Source organism: Haliotis rubra, unplaced genomic scaffold, assembly GCF_003918875.1.
Source record: "Haliotis rubra isolate DU_JTF1 unplaced genomic scaffold, ASM391887v1 Scf159, whole genome shotgun sequence".
NCBI lineage: Eukaryota > Metazoa > Mollusca > Gastropoda > Lepetellida > Haliotidae > Haliotis > Haliotis rubra.
Window position 1 is genome coordinate 1280776 of NW_025765547.1, and position 16806 is coordinate 1297581.

Genomic DNA, 16806 nt, shown 5'->3' on the forward strand with positions numbered 1-16806 from the left:
GGGAGGATGTTACACTCACACCATCAGTGGTGGATGATACACTCACACCATCAGGGAGGATGTTACACTCACACCATCAGGGGAGGATGTTACACTCACACCATCAGGGGAGGATGTTACACTCACACCATCAGGGGAGGATGTTACACTCACACCATCAGGGAGGATGTTACACTCACACCATCAGGGAGGATGTTACACTCACACCATCTGGGGAGGATGTTACACTAATACCATCAGGGAGGATGTTACACTCACACCATCAGGGAGGATGTTACGCTCACACCATCAGGGAGGATGTTACGCTCACACCATCAGGGGAGGATGTTACACTCACACCATCAGGGAGGATGTTACACTCACACCATCAGGGAGGATGTTACACTCACAAAATCTGGGAGGATGTTACACTCACACCATCTGGGAGGATGTTACACTCACACCATCAGGGAGGATGTTACACTCACACCATCAGGGGAGGATGTTACACTCACACCATCAGGGGATGATGTTACACTCACACCATCTGGGGAGGATGTTACACTAACACCATCAGGGGAGGATGTTACACTCACACCATCAGGGAGGATGTTACACTCACACTATCAGGGAGGATGTTACACTCACACCATCTGGGGAGGATGTTACACTAATACCATCAGGGAGGATGTTACACTGACACCATCAGGGAGGATGTTACACTCACACCATCAGATGTTACGCCTCACACCATCAGGGAGGATGTTAGACTCACACCATCAGGAGGATGTTAGACTCACACCATCAGGGAGGATGTTACACTCACACCATCAGGGGAGGATGTTACACTCACAAAATCTGGGAGGATGTTAGACTGACACCATCTGGGAGGATGTTACACTCACACCATCAGGGGAGGATGTTACACTCACACCATCAGGGGAGGATGTTACACTCACACCATCAGGGGAGGATGTTACACTCCCACCATCAGGGGAGGATGTTACACTCACACCATCAGGGGAGGATGTTACACTCACACCATCAGGGAGGATGTTACACTAACACCATCAGGGAGGATGTTACACTCACACCATCAGGGAGGATGTTACACTCACATCATCAGGGAGGATGTTACACTCACACCATCAGGGGAGGATGTTACATACACCATCGGGGAGGATGTTAAACTCACACCATCAGTGGAGGATGTTAGACTCACACCATCAGGGGAGGATGCAAATATGAGTTTAAAAGTTAAAAGTTTAAAATGTTTCAGGCACTCTTAAGGGATGAAACTGTTCTGTGGGAATTGCAGCACATGATTCCATTGCTCTGTTATACTTACTGGTATAGTCGACCAATTCATCTGGAACATCCCGGTCCAGTGCCAGAGCTTCTATGTTCCGCCAATGGTTCTGCAGGACTGGGTTCTCGAAGGACTCACTGGAGAACTTAAACTGCAGCTTTTTGATCACATCCTTGGCCTTGTCAATCTGCTCTGTAGTTGCTGAAACCACAACAGTCATGGGTTATCTCCCTTCCTCCCAGTTCCGCAATATTGCTGACAGCATTAGTAGTTGGTGAACGAAAAGGACAACATAAGCAGCTGAGGACCAAAAGTGACATCATGTTGTTGAGGACAGAAATGGGTTGACCGACATGGAATACTGATTCTCAACCAATGTCTGAAATGGTCACTGTGAGGGACACTCATGAAATACTGATGGTTCATGTTATGTGAAGTCCCCACCTCTTGGACAGTCCTCGGCAGGGACTTTGCGGAAGTCGTCGGCGAAGGGCAGGAAGATGACGTGGAACCCTGGTGGAATGGTCTGTACTTTGTGTTCATCAACTTCCTCCTCCTACAACAGTGAGTGAGTGAGTGGGTGCATGAGTGAGTAATTGCATGTGTTACTGTGTGACAAGTGATGATTAAGTTAGCAACTGTATGAGTGAGTGTACAAGTGATTGAACAAGTGTTTGAGTGAGTGATTGAACAAGTGAGTGAGTGAATGATTGAACAAGTGATTGAGTGAGTGATTGAACAAGTGATCATTGAGTTAGAAATTGTAGGAGTGAGTGTACAAGTGATTGAGTGAGTGATTGAACAAGTGATTGAGTGAGTGAGTGTACAAGTGATTGAGTGAGTGATTGAACAAGTGATTGAACAAGTGATTGAGAGTGATTGAACAAGTGATTGAGTGAGTGATTGAACAAGTGATCATTGAGTTAGAAATTGTAGGAGTGAGTGTACAAGTGACAATCTCCCTCTAGATCATGACTGACGATACCAGACTGTTGTTTTGAAGGTTTACCTGAGGCATCAAAGCAACAAACTTGGGCGGATTGTTTTTTCCAGGAATGTATTTACAGATGGGTGCAACGTCACGGTCCAGACATTTCCGCAAGAGAGCTGTGAACACGGTCATGCTACCAGCGTAAGTCTGAAACAACACACAGTCAGTATGAGACAGCTTGTTTCCCTCATGGGTCATGCTACCAGCGTAAGTCTGAAACAACACACAGTCAGTATGAGACAGCTTGTTTCCCTCACGGGTCATGCTACCAGCGTAAGTCTGAAACAACACACAGTCAGTATGAGACAGCTTGTTTCCCTCACGGGTCATGCTACCAGCGTAAGTCTGAAACAACACACAGTCAGTATGAGACAGCTTGTTTCCCACGGGTCATGCTACCAGCGTAAGTCTGAAACAACACACAGTCAGTATGAGACAGCTTGTTTCCCTCACGGGTCATGCTACCAGCGTAAGTCTGAAACAACACACAGTCAGTATGAGGCAGCTTGTTTCCCTCACGGGTCATGCGGTCACCACCAGCGTAAGTCTGAAACAACACACAGTCAGTATGAGACAGCTTGTTTCCCCACGGGTCATGCTACCAGCGTAAGTCTGAAACAACACACAGTCAGTATGAGACAGCTTGTTTCCCTCACGGGTCATGCTACCAGCGTAAGTCTGAAACAACACACAGTCAGTATGAGACAGCTTGTTTCCCTCACGGGTCATGCTACCAGCGTAAGTCTGAAACAACACACAGTCAGTATGAGACAGCTTGTTTCCCTCACGGGTCATGCTACCAGCGTAAGTCTGAAACAACACACAGTCAGTATGAGACAGCTTGTTTCCCTCACGGGTCATGCTACCAGCGTAAGTCTGAAACAACACACAGTCAGTATGAGACAGCTTGTTTCCCTCACGGGTCATGCTACCAGCGTAAGTCTGAAACAACACACAGTCAGTATGAGACAGCTTGTTTCCCTCACGGGTCATGCTACCAGCGTAAGTCTGAAACAACACACAGTCAGTATGAGACAGCTTGTTTCCCTCACGGGTCATGCTACCAGCGTAAGTCTGAAACAACACACAGTCAGTATGAGACAGCTTGTTTCCCTCACGGGTCATGCTACCAGCGTAAGTCTGAAACAACACACAGTCAGTATGAGACAGCTTGTTTCCCTCCACGGGTCATGCTACCAGCGTAAGTCTGAAACAACACACAGTCAGTATGAGACAGCTTGTTTCCCTCACGGGTCATGCTACCAGCGTAAGTCTGAAACAACACACAGTCAGTATGAGACAGCTTGTTTCCCTCACGGGTCATGCTACCAGCGTAAGTCTGAAACAACACACAGTCAGTATGAGACAGCTTGTTTCCCTCACGGGTCATGCTACCAGCGTAAGTCTGAAACAACACACAGTCAGTATGAGACAGCTTGTTTCCCTCGCGGTCATGCTACCAGCGTAAGTCTGAAACAACACACAGTCAGTATGAGACAGCTTGTTTCCCTCACGGGTCATGCTACCAGCGTAAGTCTGAAACAACACACAGTCAGTATGAGACAGCTTGTTTCCCTCACGGGTCATGCTACCAGCGTAGCCCAAGTCTGAAACAACACACAGTCAGTATGAGACAGCTTGTTTCCCTCACGGGTCATGCTACCAGCGTAAGTCTGAAACAACACACAGTCAGTATGAGACAGCTTGTTTCCCTCACGGGTCATGCTACCAGCGTAAGTCTGAAATATCACACAGTCAGTATGAGACAGCTTGTTTCCCTCACGGGTCATGCTACCAGCGTAAGTCTGAAACAACACACAGTCAGTATGAGACAGCTTGTTTCCCTCACGGGTCATGCTACCAGCGTAAGTCTGAAACAACACACAGTCAGTATGAGACAGCTTGTTTCCCTCACGGGTCATGCTACCAGCGTGAAGTCTGAAACAACACACAGTCAGTATGAGACAGCTTGTTTCCCTCACGGTCATGCTACCAGCGTAAGTCTGAAACAACACACAGTCAGTATGAGACAGCTTGTTTCCCTCACGGGTCATGCTACCAGCGTAAGTCTGAAACAACACACAGTCAGTATGAGACAGCTTGTTTCCCTCACGGGTCATGCTACCAGCGTGAAGTCTGAAACAACACACAGTCAGTATGAGACAGCTTGTTTCCCTCACGGGTCATGCTACCAGCGTAAGTCTGAAACAACACACAGTCAGTATGAGACAGCTTGTTTCCCTCACGGGTCATGCTACCAGCGTAAGTCTGAAACAACACACAGTCAGTATGAGACAGCTTGTTTCCCTCACGGGTCATGCTACCAGCGTAAGTCTGAAACAACACACAGTCAGTATGAGACAGCTTGTTTCCCTCACGGGTCATGCTACCAGCGTGAAGTCTGAAACAACACACAGTCAGTATGAGACAGCTTGTTTCCCTCACGGGTCATGCTACCAGCGTAAGTCTGAAACAACACACAGTCAGTATGAGAGACAGCTTGTTTCCCTCACGGGTCATGCTACCAGCGTGAAGTCTGAAAAACAACACACAGTCAGTATGAGACAGCTTGTTTCCCTCACGGGTCATGCTACCAGCGAAGTCATGAAAGTCTGAAACAACACACAGTCAGTATGAGACAGCTTGTTTCAGTATGGAGACCTTGTTTCTCCACGGGTCATGCTACCAGCGTAAGTCTGAAACAACACACAGTCAGTATGAGACAGCTTGTTTCCCTCACGGGTCATGCTACCAGCGTAAGTCTGAAAAAAACACACAGTCAGTATGAGACAGCTTGTTTTCCCTCACGGGTCATGCTACCAGCGTAAGTCTGAAACAACACACAGTCAGTATGAGACAGCTTGTTTCCCTCACGGGTCATGCTACCAGCGTAAGTCTGAAACAACACACAGTCAGTATGAGACAGCTTGTTTCCCTCACGGGTCATGCTACCAGCGTAAGTCTGAAACAACACACAGTCAGTATGAGACAGCTTGTTTCCCTCACGGGTCATGCTACCAGCGTAAGTCTGAAACAACACACAGTCAGTATGAGACAGCTTGTTTCCCTCACGGGTCATGCTACCAGCGTAAGTCTGAAACAACACACAGTCAGTATGAGACAGCTTGTTTCCCTCACGGGTCATGCTACCAGCGTAAGTCTGAAACAACACACAGTCAGTATGAGACAGCTTGTTTCCCTCACGGGTCATGCTACCAGCGTAAGTCTGAAACAACACACAGTCAGTATGAGACAGCTTGTTTCCCTCACGGGTCATGCTACCAGCGTAAGTCTGAAACAACACACAGTCAGTATGAGACAGCTTGTTTCCCTCACGGGTCATGCTACCAGCGTAAGTCTGAAACAACACACAGTCAGTATGAGACAGCTTGTTTCCCTCACGGGTCATGCTACCAGCGTAAGTCTGAAACAACACACAGTCAGTATGAGACAGCTTGTTTCCCTCACGGGTCATGCTACCAGCGTAAGTCTGAAACAACACACAGTCAGTATGAGACAGCTTGTTTCCCTCACGGGTCATGCTACCAGCGTAAGTCTGAAACAACACACAGTCAGTATGAGACAGCTTGTTTCCCTCACGGGTCATGCTACCAGCGTAAGTCTGAAACAACACACAGTCAGTATGAGACAGCTTGTTTCCCTCACGGGTCATGCTACCAGCGTAAGTCTGAAACAACACACAGTCAGTATGAGACAGCTTGTTTCCCTCCACGGGTCATGCTACCAGCGTAAGTCTGAAACAACACACAGTCAGTATGAGACAGCTTGTTTCCCTCACGGGTCATGCTACCAGCGTGAAGTCTGAAACAACACACAGTCAGTATGAGACAGCTTGTTTCCCTCACGGGTCATGCTACCAGCGTAAGTCTGAAACAACACACAGTCAGTATGAGACAGCTTGTTTCCCTCACGGGTCATGCTACCAGCGTAAGTCTGAAACAACACACAGTCAGTATGAGACAGCTTGTTTCCCTCACGGGTCATGCTACCAGCGTAAGTCTGAAACAACACACAGTCAGTATGAGACAGCTTGTTTCCCTCACGGGTCATGCTACCAGCGTAAGTCTGAAACAACACACAGTCAGTATGAGACAGCTTGTTTCCCTCACGGGTCATGCTACCAGCGTAAGTCTGAAACAACACACAGTCAGTATGAGACAGCTTGTTTCCCTCATGGGTCATGCTACCAGCGTAAGTCTGAAACAACACACAGTCAGTATGAGACAGCTTGTTTCCCTCACGGGTCATGCTACCAGCGTAAGTCTGAAACAACACACAGTCAGTATGAGACAGCTTGTTTCCCTCACGGGTCATGCTACCAGCGTAAGTCTGAAACAACACACAGTCAGTATGAGACAGCTTGTTTCCCTCACGGGTCATGCTACCAGCGTAAGTCTGAAACAACACACAGTCAGTATGAGACAGCTTGTTTCCCTCACGGGTCATGCTACCAGCGTAAGTCTGAAACAACACACAGTCAGTATGAGGCAGCTCTTTTCCCTCACGGGTCATGCTACCAGCGTAAGTCTGAAACAACACACAGTCAGTATGAGACAGCTTGTTTCCCTCACGGGTCATGCTACCAGCGTAAGTCTGAAACAACACACAGTCAGTATGAGACAGCTTGTTTCCCTCACGGGTCATGCAGGATAAGTCATATGGCGACAAAAAAGATATTAAATACTAATGGAAAATGACTTTGACCGTTGATATCTATTCAATTTGATGTTTTAGGATTTAAGAAGTTACATGCAAGATACTTGTTACTCTGCCTGGCAATCAGTATCATGGGGATAAAACAAGCACTGGTTGTCTCATAGTTAGTATACAGTGTCTGAGTGGGGTGTCCATATTAAACTGCTGCATGGTTACTCAGTGGGTACTAATTTTAACTAAGTTATCAAGAAAATAAAGGAGCTCTTGAATATAGGTTGTAAATGGAGCATTTTTGTATAAAGGGCATGCATAAAGTACCTATATTCTCAATAGATGATATTCACAATATGGAAACACATGAAGGTAATAATCTCTTGTGTGTGCACACACACTTGCATGCACACTGCTACTGACGGACCATAATCCTGAAAGCAACATTAAACCCTATTTCACCTGCCAGCCTCTAAGTGAGTCAGTGAGTGAGTTTAGTTTTATGCCGCACTCAGCAATATTCCAGCTATATGGCAGCAGTCAGTAATTATTCGAGTCTGGACCAGACAATCCAATGATAAACAGCATGAGCATCGATCTGCGTAATTGGGAACTGATGACATGTGTCAACCAAGTCAGCGAGCCTGATCACCCGATCCCTTTAGTCGCCTTTTACAACAAGCATAGTCACCTTTTATGACAAGAATGGGTTGCTGAAGACCTATTCTACCCCAGATCTTCACGGGTCGCCACCCTCTAAGACTGAACTAGGACACATCTGCTTGAGACTCAGACCCACTTACACTCTCATCCGGGTATATGAAGGAGGCTGGTTTAACATGGTGGTGCTTCTTTATAGAGCTCCGAGGTTTGAACCCCATCAGCGTGAGTCCTGAAACAGAGGTGTTGACCCATGAGTAACCACTAAACTAATGGGTTAACTTTCACTTCAGACTTACTCATGTCAAAATAATTCTGCTTGACCTTGCTGTAAGTAATCTGAGTACAGTCGAACCCTGTTTACTCGGACCCTGTATGTCCGGAAACCCTGCCTTCCGGAAGAAACGAAACTTACCTTCAGTAATTGTACTCGCTTAGCTGGATCCCGCGCTTCCAGACCCAGATGGAGATTTTCAAGCCATTCCCATTGAAAAATTATCCTGTTATCCGGACGGAAAGATCTGTGCGCATGTGCATGCATATGCGTATGTGTATGTTTACCGCACGACTAAGTGTATTAATTCTCTCGGCAGGCGTTTGATGACACACTAGGGAAGCGTGTCACGTCAGTTGATAATTAGGATTTGGCAGGTGTGAGAACATCTCATCAGTAATGAAAACACATGTTAATTAGGATTAGGATTAACTACATTGTAATCGTACTGTATGTACAAGAGACAAGAGATCCAAGGATGAGTCTTGGAGTTTGTTTTCTGCTAATTACCAAAAAGCATTTTAATAAAATGACATAACATCTCATCTCTCTCATATTCAATCACTAGTGGTTAACAAAAAATCATGATCAATACTCATATTAGCAGAATTCCTATAAGTTGTTGGTTTCTTGTTTAATGCAGCGTTCACTAATATTTCAACTATATGGCGGCGGTTTGTTAATAATCGAGTCTGGACCAGACAATCCAGTGATCAACTTTATGAGCATCGCTCTACACAGTTGGGATACGATGACATGTGTCAACCAAGTTAGCGAACCTGACCACCCGATCCACTTACGACAAGCATGGGTTGCTGAAGACCAATTCTAACCCAGATCTTCACGGGTCTATTTCTATAAGTACAGTTCCAGGATGTCATGATGACCTACCTACAGACCAGTGGTGAATTGTTTTCATGTTGTTTCAAAGTGTAATGCTAATTTAATTCATAGTTGTTCTACAAAGTGTAATGCTAATTCACAGTTGTTCTACAAAGTGATCTAACGTGCAAACATATGAGATTGTGGTATCAAGTTTATTGTTCTGCTTTCTGCTTCGTAGAGGTGGGGTAGCCCAGTGGATAAAGCATTCACTCGTGCACACCAAAGACCTGGGTTTGATTCCCCACACGGGTACAATGTGTGAAGCCCATATATGGTGCCTCCTACCATGATACTGCTGGAAAACCATACTAACTCACTCACTCTGCTTCATTTCATGAATAATGCCAATCATTATGACAAATACAGTAGTAAAAGTGAAAAATATACTGAATCAGTTTTGTGCAGTTGAGTGCAGCAGTCGGACTAAGTCACACAGCTTACCTGAAGAGCCGAACCTGCGAATCTCAGTCACCTCATCATTTTCAAAACAGATTCTCCTACTGCCATAGGTCTGAGCTTTCTTTAGATCTTGTGGCATCAGAACTTCTCCAGTATCCTGAAACAGTTTCACAGAAAATCTCACCTGAAATCTGGAATCATGAAACTAATCTATAACTGAATTATCAAGAAAATAATTGAGTTCTTGAATATCGGTTGCGATTGGAGCATTTTTGTATAAAGGGCATGCACAAAGAACTTATATTCCCAATAGATGATATTCACAATATGGAAACACATGCGGGTAATAATATCTTTATCCTATAGGGATGTTTCTGAGGCAGATATATGACACCCAGTCATAATTTGTAGCTTATATAATTAGGGTGGCAATGATTCACGCAGACCTCGATTTGATTCGAAGTTTGATATTGGACCCTCGATTCGATCTTTTTTTATTCGATTCTTCATACAAGTAACAACATCAGATTTCATTTAACTCTCAGAGTCGGCTTTTTTCCATCGTGAACTTGGTGATATCTACTAACAACAATTCTCATTGGATAAGTAGCCTGGCATTAATCAATCACGTTTCGCCTTATTTCAGCACTCGAAACTGCTTCAGTTGAGAGTCAAAATTACGTTCTCGCTGTGTGGAAATAACATAAATAGGTGTTCAAATATCGAATCTAAATAGTGATAATCGTTTTTAATGTATATTATTTTTCATACATTTTTCTTAGCTTTACATCACTGCATTGAATGCAAAGTAAAGACATTCCAACTTACAGCAAGTTTTCCCCCCAATTTCACTGCCTTAGTTATACATACTAGATGAGTCCCTGTCCTATAATCTAAATCTTGAAATAAGCAGAGTTCAATGGCGTCACAACAGAAATGTAACAAGTGAACCATCTCCATATTGTGCCAATGACTTGCAGCCAAGTCACGTTTTGATTGGTTCATTGATCAATAACTCTATCCATAATGTGACACAGGAATATTCTTACCTCCAGGTATGTCTTGGAGTGACTTTTTAGTTCCTCGTTTGTGTCCCGAGACAGCTTCACAGCTGATGGTTTAGGACAACTCCGAACAAGATTGTACCTAGAACGTGAAATCCAATTAAACATTGTATTACTTCACAGCATTTTTCAGTAAAAACAAAATTGAAAATGTTAACTATAAATTGCATATTAATAATACTTCTCATATCACGTTATGCACATTCCCTCACTCTGTCAACTGTGGAGTCAAAACGACCTGAAACATAGTTTTTAGCCACACATAAACTCCTACTATTCTGTACTGTAACACAATGGTTAGATACATGTTACAGTTAGTCTGAATATCTGGCAGGTTTCTTGATCACTCGACCACTCACTGGGCTGACAACATGACCGGACGATGATGATGGTTTCAGCCAGTTACAACATGTATCCCCAACACCCCCATCTGTTGTAGGTAGTCACTATAAGCTACTGTTAAGCATGCATCTTGCCCCGACTGACAACATGACCGGACGATGATGATGGTTTCAGCCAGTTGCAACATGTTTCCCCAACACCCCATCTGTTGTAGGTAGTCACTATTAGCTACTGTTAAGCATGCATCTTGTCCTGACTGACAACATGACCGGACGATGATGATGGTTTCAGCCAGTTGCAACATGTTTCCCCAACACCCCATCTGTTGTAGGTAGACACTATAAACTACTGTTAAGCATGCATCTTGCTCTGACTGACAACATGACCAACTGAGGTCAGTGCTTTGTCATGGACCTGGAACCAATCTTGTAATCTGTGTAGCAGGGTTGGTGAGGTGGGAATACATTGTGTGAGATAGGATAATAATAAGTGCATTTGTTATGCACTATTTTCCATCCGTTGCGGTTGCTCAAAGTGCACACAATCTGATCATTATTATCCCAGTTAACTCAGGCTGCCTGTGTGGCGTTTGAAGGTTAGTATCCACATGACTTCTCATCGGGTACCCATTTTCTTCTGGGTGAACAGAGTAAGGTAAGACCATGTGTATCACATGTGCTTCATTGTGGGGCAGGACTGTAGTCCTTGAAACTCTCAGGAGTCAAGCTGCCACACATGGTCCCCCATCCAAGGACTCGCTGTGCCCAACGTAGCTAAATTTCAACTGATTTGTGACCTGAGCTCCGTGCACACGACCACACACTGTATTATGTATACAATTCACATTTAACATTTTCATATTTTAAAACTTATCCTATCTCGCATAATGCACTTATTTTGTGGTTGGACAGTGGGATGCTAATTACCCCGGTCTGTAGGCAGACGACAACTATGTGATGAATATTCACAAGGGAGGCTGACCTATATTTAGCCTTCTGATGAAAGACCATAGGTTAGAACTTGTGATGGGTTCTCTCAGAAGGCCCTCAGCAATACCTTACACAAACTCCCAAGGACTCGGTGATCCTACCAGTCACGTCAGTATAGTTGTATAGCAACACATCGTAAGGTATGTATGTCAGACTCTACTCACACTCCAACAGAGAAGTCCAGGCCATCTCCAAGAGAGAAAGGAATCCTACGGAGCGCCCTCTTCTTGTGGTCCTTAGATCGTACTCTGAAATAGCAATGAATCACAAATGTGTCTCTGAAAGATAGGTTTGAGAGTATGCAAAACAATCCAGAATTGGATTTCAAGGTTAGATATACCTTCATAAAAATAAAAGGCAAGAATGACCCTTGATTTCAGTCATATTCAATCTGTACAGATCATTCAGATGTGAACTAAACACCACACACAAATGTTTGGGTGCAGACATGTTGATAAACAACGAAAAGTCAGTGCTACCTGGTGAGCAGTTCTTCCAACCTCTCAGCAGGGTCAGGTAACTCTGTGAGCTCATCATCATCTGCGTACAGAAGATCCTGCAAACAAAGCCTCCTGCGTGTTAGCATCTCAGCATCAGCACCACAACAACATACTATTCCCTTTATCGTGTCTACTCCTGTTTTCAGTATGTCAGAGGTACAGATAAGCTGTGTATCTGGTAAATTACACAAATATTTATGTGAAAACTCAATTCCTACAGGTACGCTTGAATTTTTGTAAATACTCAATAGTACACTGACTGACTGACTGAGTTTAGTTTTACGCTGCTTTTAGCAATATTCCAGCAACATCACGGCGGGGGACACCAGAAATAGGCTTCACATATTGTACCCATGTGGGGATTCGAACCCGGGTCTTCGGCGTGACGAGCCAACGCTTTAACCACTAGGCTACCCCACCGCCCCTCAATAGTACACACAAAATGTCAAATCTTAGCTTGCGTACCGGTGGATAGATAAAATAACTGAGGTATAGTGAGAGGTTCTGTTTCAGGACATGAACTTGACAACTTGCAGTCTTTCTTATCGTTTCTCATACTATAGATCAAATATAAATAACAAACACTAACATTTAAACTTTATTATATTAATACAATTAATGGAAAATGACAAAATACCCAATTGAGTTTGAGTGAGGTGGGTACAATTTATTTGATTACTCAAAGGAAAATTAGGATACCCATTTGAGATGAACACAAGCGAGTACATAACTCAATGACCCAAAAAGTTATCTGTAGCTCTGCATGTTCAGGTTGGCTTTTAGACTTTGGATGAATTTCTTATCTCAGGGAATAATGTCAGTATCATATGTTATATTTGGGATTACACTCTCTCAGTAAAGCACTGATTCTAGTACTTGTTTGGGTTGAGTCCCATCCGGGATTTGAACCCACGCCCTCACAAATGCCTGACTCTGAGGACTCAACCCAAAAAAGTACTAGAATCAGTGCTTGACTGAGAGCGTGTAATCCCAAATATAACATATGTTACATTTGACCACTTTCTAAAATGGCATTGTGTATTTCAATGTCAGTATCACTGATCAAGAAAATTTAATTTACTGGAGTAATGTGGAAACACTGCAACACATGAACACCTTATGTGCTAGAACAAATTATATAGATATTTGTCAATCTGTCATATTTTTTCAAGAGTGATCTTAAAAGCTAACTTAAGTGTCCTGTCACTGTCAACCAACCTTGTAGAACTTGGACACATCAAACCTCTCCCCTGGCTTCTGCATGTGCATCAGTTCAAGGTCAATCCCAGTCTCATGAAGGTCACTTGCTTTTGTCTTAGCCTGGCGCTGAAATTCAAATATTAAAAAACTGTGACCAAAGATCCACAGAAACACATAAAACGTTTGGCACAAACATGTCCTTGATGACCTTGAGAATGCTGTTGAAGGTGAACTTAGCCAACTGAAGTCTTGGCAGTCAATGCAATGTTGGGGTGATTATATTCTATATACCTGATATTGAGCATTTCCTGCATGTGGATCATCATTGTTGGTGAACAGCATCACTCTCTTGTAGTTGATCTTCTGGGTGCTGAAACAAGTAGACAAAAGTCACAGTGATGTTAGATAAAAACCTTCTATGAATTTAAATTTTGAAATAGTACCTCAAGCCAACCTGGCCAAAATATGATGAAAATCTGCCCATTCAAAACGCTAAATACACCTTGTAGTTTGACATCCATCTTGCCATGACAATACCATTTGCATACGTGAAAGAACCTGTTCGAAATCAAATCCTGCAACCATTGAATCATTGACGACGACCTTCTAAATTACCAAATATGGTAACCATTTCAGAAAATGGCATGGGACATTGATGTAAATGAAATATATGCCGACTTCCCATGGAGGCATTGTACAGAAAGAAGTTCCAGCTATATGAGTTTAGCGGCGGTCTGTAAATAATCGGAGTCTGTCGAGTCCAGACAATCCAGTTATCAACAGCATGAGCATCGATCTGTGCAATTGGGAACCCGATGACATGTGTCAACCAAGTCAGCGAGCCTGACCACCCGATCCCGTGGTCTGTTACGACAAGCATAGTAAGCCTTTGTGGCAAGCATGGGTTGCTGAAGACCTATTCTACCCCGGATCTTCATGGGTATCAGGGATCAAGGACATACAATCTAACTATGTCACCACACCCAATTCACGTATGACTGCAAACTTCTCAGTGGCAATCCCTACAGACAACGACTAATTTAAACATGATACATACCAGTTTGAGAACATGCTAGCACATGTCCACAGAGCCTCACTGAGGGAGAAGGCATCGCTGTGACCATACTTGGTGCCAAACTTCTTGAAACCCTCTACAAAACAGAAAGCAGTCAGTAGCCATGACAACTGAACTCAGTTCTAGGAGCTTGATGCACATTGGTTGATTCAGAAGAAGTTGTTGATGAGGTCAGCAACACTGTGATAATTTTAACATTAATGTGTGGACTTTTACTGAGCTTACAACATGTATTATATAGAAAGAGATTTTACTAGACTTTGAGTTTTGGGCTGATGGCACTTACTCTCTTGTAGCTCCTCAAGCTCTAGAATACGCGGAGCACCCGGCTGGTCCAGAGTCTGAAACAACAAAATAGCAGTAAGAGACTTGGGTTTAAGGCTCCTGTGAACAGTAGTTTCATTATCATTGTTACATCATGGAGAGAATTCTATCATTTATATTACATCCACAATCACAAAAAAATATTGATGTCAATTCTAAAATAACCGCTACACTGCTGAAGGACTTGGTGAAACATTAGCAGCTTCTGGTTACAGATCAAGTTTGTTGTCAGTAAGGCCTAAAAAAAAATGTTGTGGTTCCGATTACCCAACCGACCCTTGAATTCCAGTGCCGACCCTATTTTTTTTCAAGCAGAATGAATAAAATATGCTTTCAGATACCAATGTTTTTTCCCGGCACCAACAGATATTGGTCATTCTGATAGAGAAAGTCGATATGATGGCCGCAAGGTTGATTGAATAAACAATTACATATTAATAAATGTGTTATTAGTTTGTATTTTACTTTAAAAAATATGTAAAAAAAAAAAGTTTTGACCTACCTACCCTAAATTTTAAAGAGGTGTAATCAGAACCACAACATTTTTTTTTATTTGGCTTAATGGTACAATACATCAGTGTCCTGACCACACAACTATTACAGAGTAGTCCTGACAAAAGCATAGTGCTTTATCCAACAAAAAGATGTGCAACATAGCTCACCTGGTAGATGTAGATACGTTTGAAATCAGTTGGATTTTCACTTTTGTCCTGGAACATAATAACAACAAAGATCACCATCAGCGCTTACAACAATCACAGGTTTTTACATAGCTCTTTGAAACTTAACCAAACCTGAAGAGGTTTTAAATTCTTAGAAGAGAGTCGTCCTTGGGGTACATATTATGCATTTTCCAAGCTGAAAATGTCCTGTGACAGTTGTATCAATGTTTTTTGAATAAAAAGATTGTACAATAAATAAACTTTTTTATTCATTATACGGCTCCCACCTAGGTGGAGTTACCTCCCGTTAAGCATGCTAACCAACTGGGTAAGCACCTAGGCCCGTGATCATCATTCCTTCTGCTGAATATATCAGTGAACAGAATTGCGGAGTAAGCGGGAGGCCCTAGCCCTCAAGGGCGACTCTCTTCGAAGAATTTAAAACCTCTTCAGGTTTGGTTAATTCTTCTTCATAGAGAATGCGCCCTTGGGGTACATATTATGCATAAACACAGACTCCCAAAGACCGGAGGCCAGGGAGGAGGAATTCTGTCCAAGCACACACAAATAGCTATCGTTAATGGGAAAAAAATGTAACAGACGCCATGACACTCACCTGTCGATGTCCCAGTTTCGGCGTCACAGAGGCATTATGGGAGAGGAACCCACAGGAGGATTTGTGCTCAAAGACGACCTCCAAATGTTAGCATAGTAAATCACACGCCTTGCCGAAAGCAGCCGGAGCTGCTCTGGAGGAAGCCGAGCCTCCCCCAAGGCGACTGAAGTGAATACACACTCATCCACGATATAGGTACCATGAACAGGAATCCTCCCCAAGCTGGTATCTCCGACAAGCTCCCGCAAGTCAAAACGGAGGCGAGAACCAGACAAGAGGGGATCGACCACGCCCTGGACTAACGATGGAAGAATGCGGAGCTGCGCTCGCGAGGCTGCCAAGGGGCAAACGCCTTCCGCCTGGCAAGTGGAACTCAGCCGAAGTCCGAGCTGCCAACAGGCACCGCTGCCTGGGGTAGGTACTGCAATCCGTTGCCGGACCTCCCGCAGAGCCGAAGAAACGGAAGGCACCCTCCTGCTCCTCGACCTCCCCAGTATCCATCGACTCGGCGCCTCGAGCCCGAAGTCTGAGGCTGGGTCTCCTCGCTAAGAGGACCCAACCCCGGACCCGTGGGCTGCCTAGCACTAGGAACAACAGAGAGGGAGGAGCAGACAGAGTGCCCAGCGCCAGTGCCTGCAGGCATGCACGGACCCGGTCTCGAGACGCTGGAGGCATACTCAGGCAGAACTGGTGCCTCCCGCCTCATGGGGCGGGAGGGCGAGGGATCGGAACCCTAGGAATCATCAACGGGTCCCTGCGCCAACTCCGAGAGGGGGACTGGGAGCACCTCCTCCGGGCAGCCGAGGCGGCCCGGACCGAAGCCAGAGGCAGCTGGTCGACAGGACGCCAAGGCCTAGGGATCGAGCCGG

The 16806-nt window shown here is 44.4% G+C and overlaps 1 protein-coding gene across 2 annotated transcripts in view; it reads right to left on the reverse strand.

The window, feature by feature from the left end:
- LOC124271255 (X-ray repair cross-complementing protein 6-like) overlaps positions 1–16806 on the reverse strand; it is a 30601-nt gene that overhangs the window by 6027 nt on the left and 7768 nt on the right. For both annotated transcript variants that reach the window (XR_006896986.1, XM_046706348.1), the window contains exons 5-17: positions 15322–15369; positions 14622–14676; positions 14318–14411; positions 13552–13630; positions 13279–13386; positions 12040–12116; positions 11725–11808; positions 10215–10311; positions 9208–9322; positions 7751–7839; positions 2298–2426; positions 1733–1844; positions 1328–1489 (exon numbers count right to left, since the gene is read on the reverse strand). Coding sequence is in view for 1 of the 2 variants with exons in the window: in XM_046706348.1 (XP_046562304.1) it covers positions 1328–1489; positions 1733–1844; positions 2298–2426; positions 7751–7839; positions 9208–9322; positions 10215–10311; positions 11725–11808; positions 12040–12116; positions 13279–13386; positions 13552–13630; positions 14318–14411; positions 14622–14676; positions 15322–15369 (1249 nt within the window). In the remaining variant the exon portion in view is untranslated. The remainder of the gene's footprint in view (positions 1–1327; positions 1490–1732; positions 1845–2297; positions 2427–7750; positions 7840–9207; positions 9323–10214; positions 10312–11724; positions 11809–12039; positions 12117–13278; positions 13387–13551; positions 13631–14317; positions 14412–14621; positions 14677–15321; positions 15370–16806) is intronic.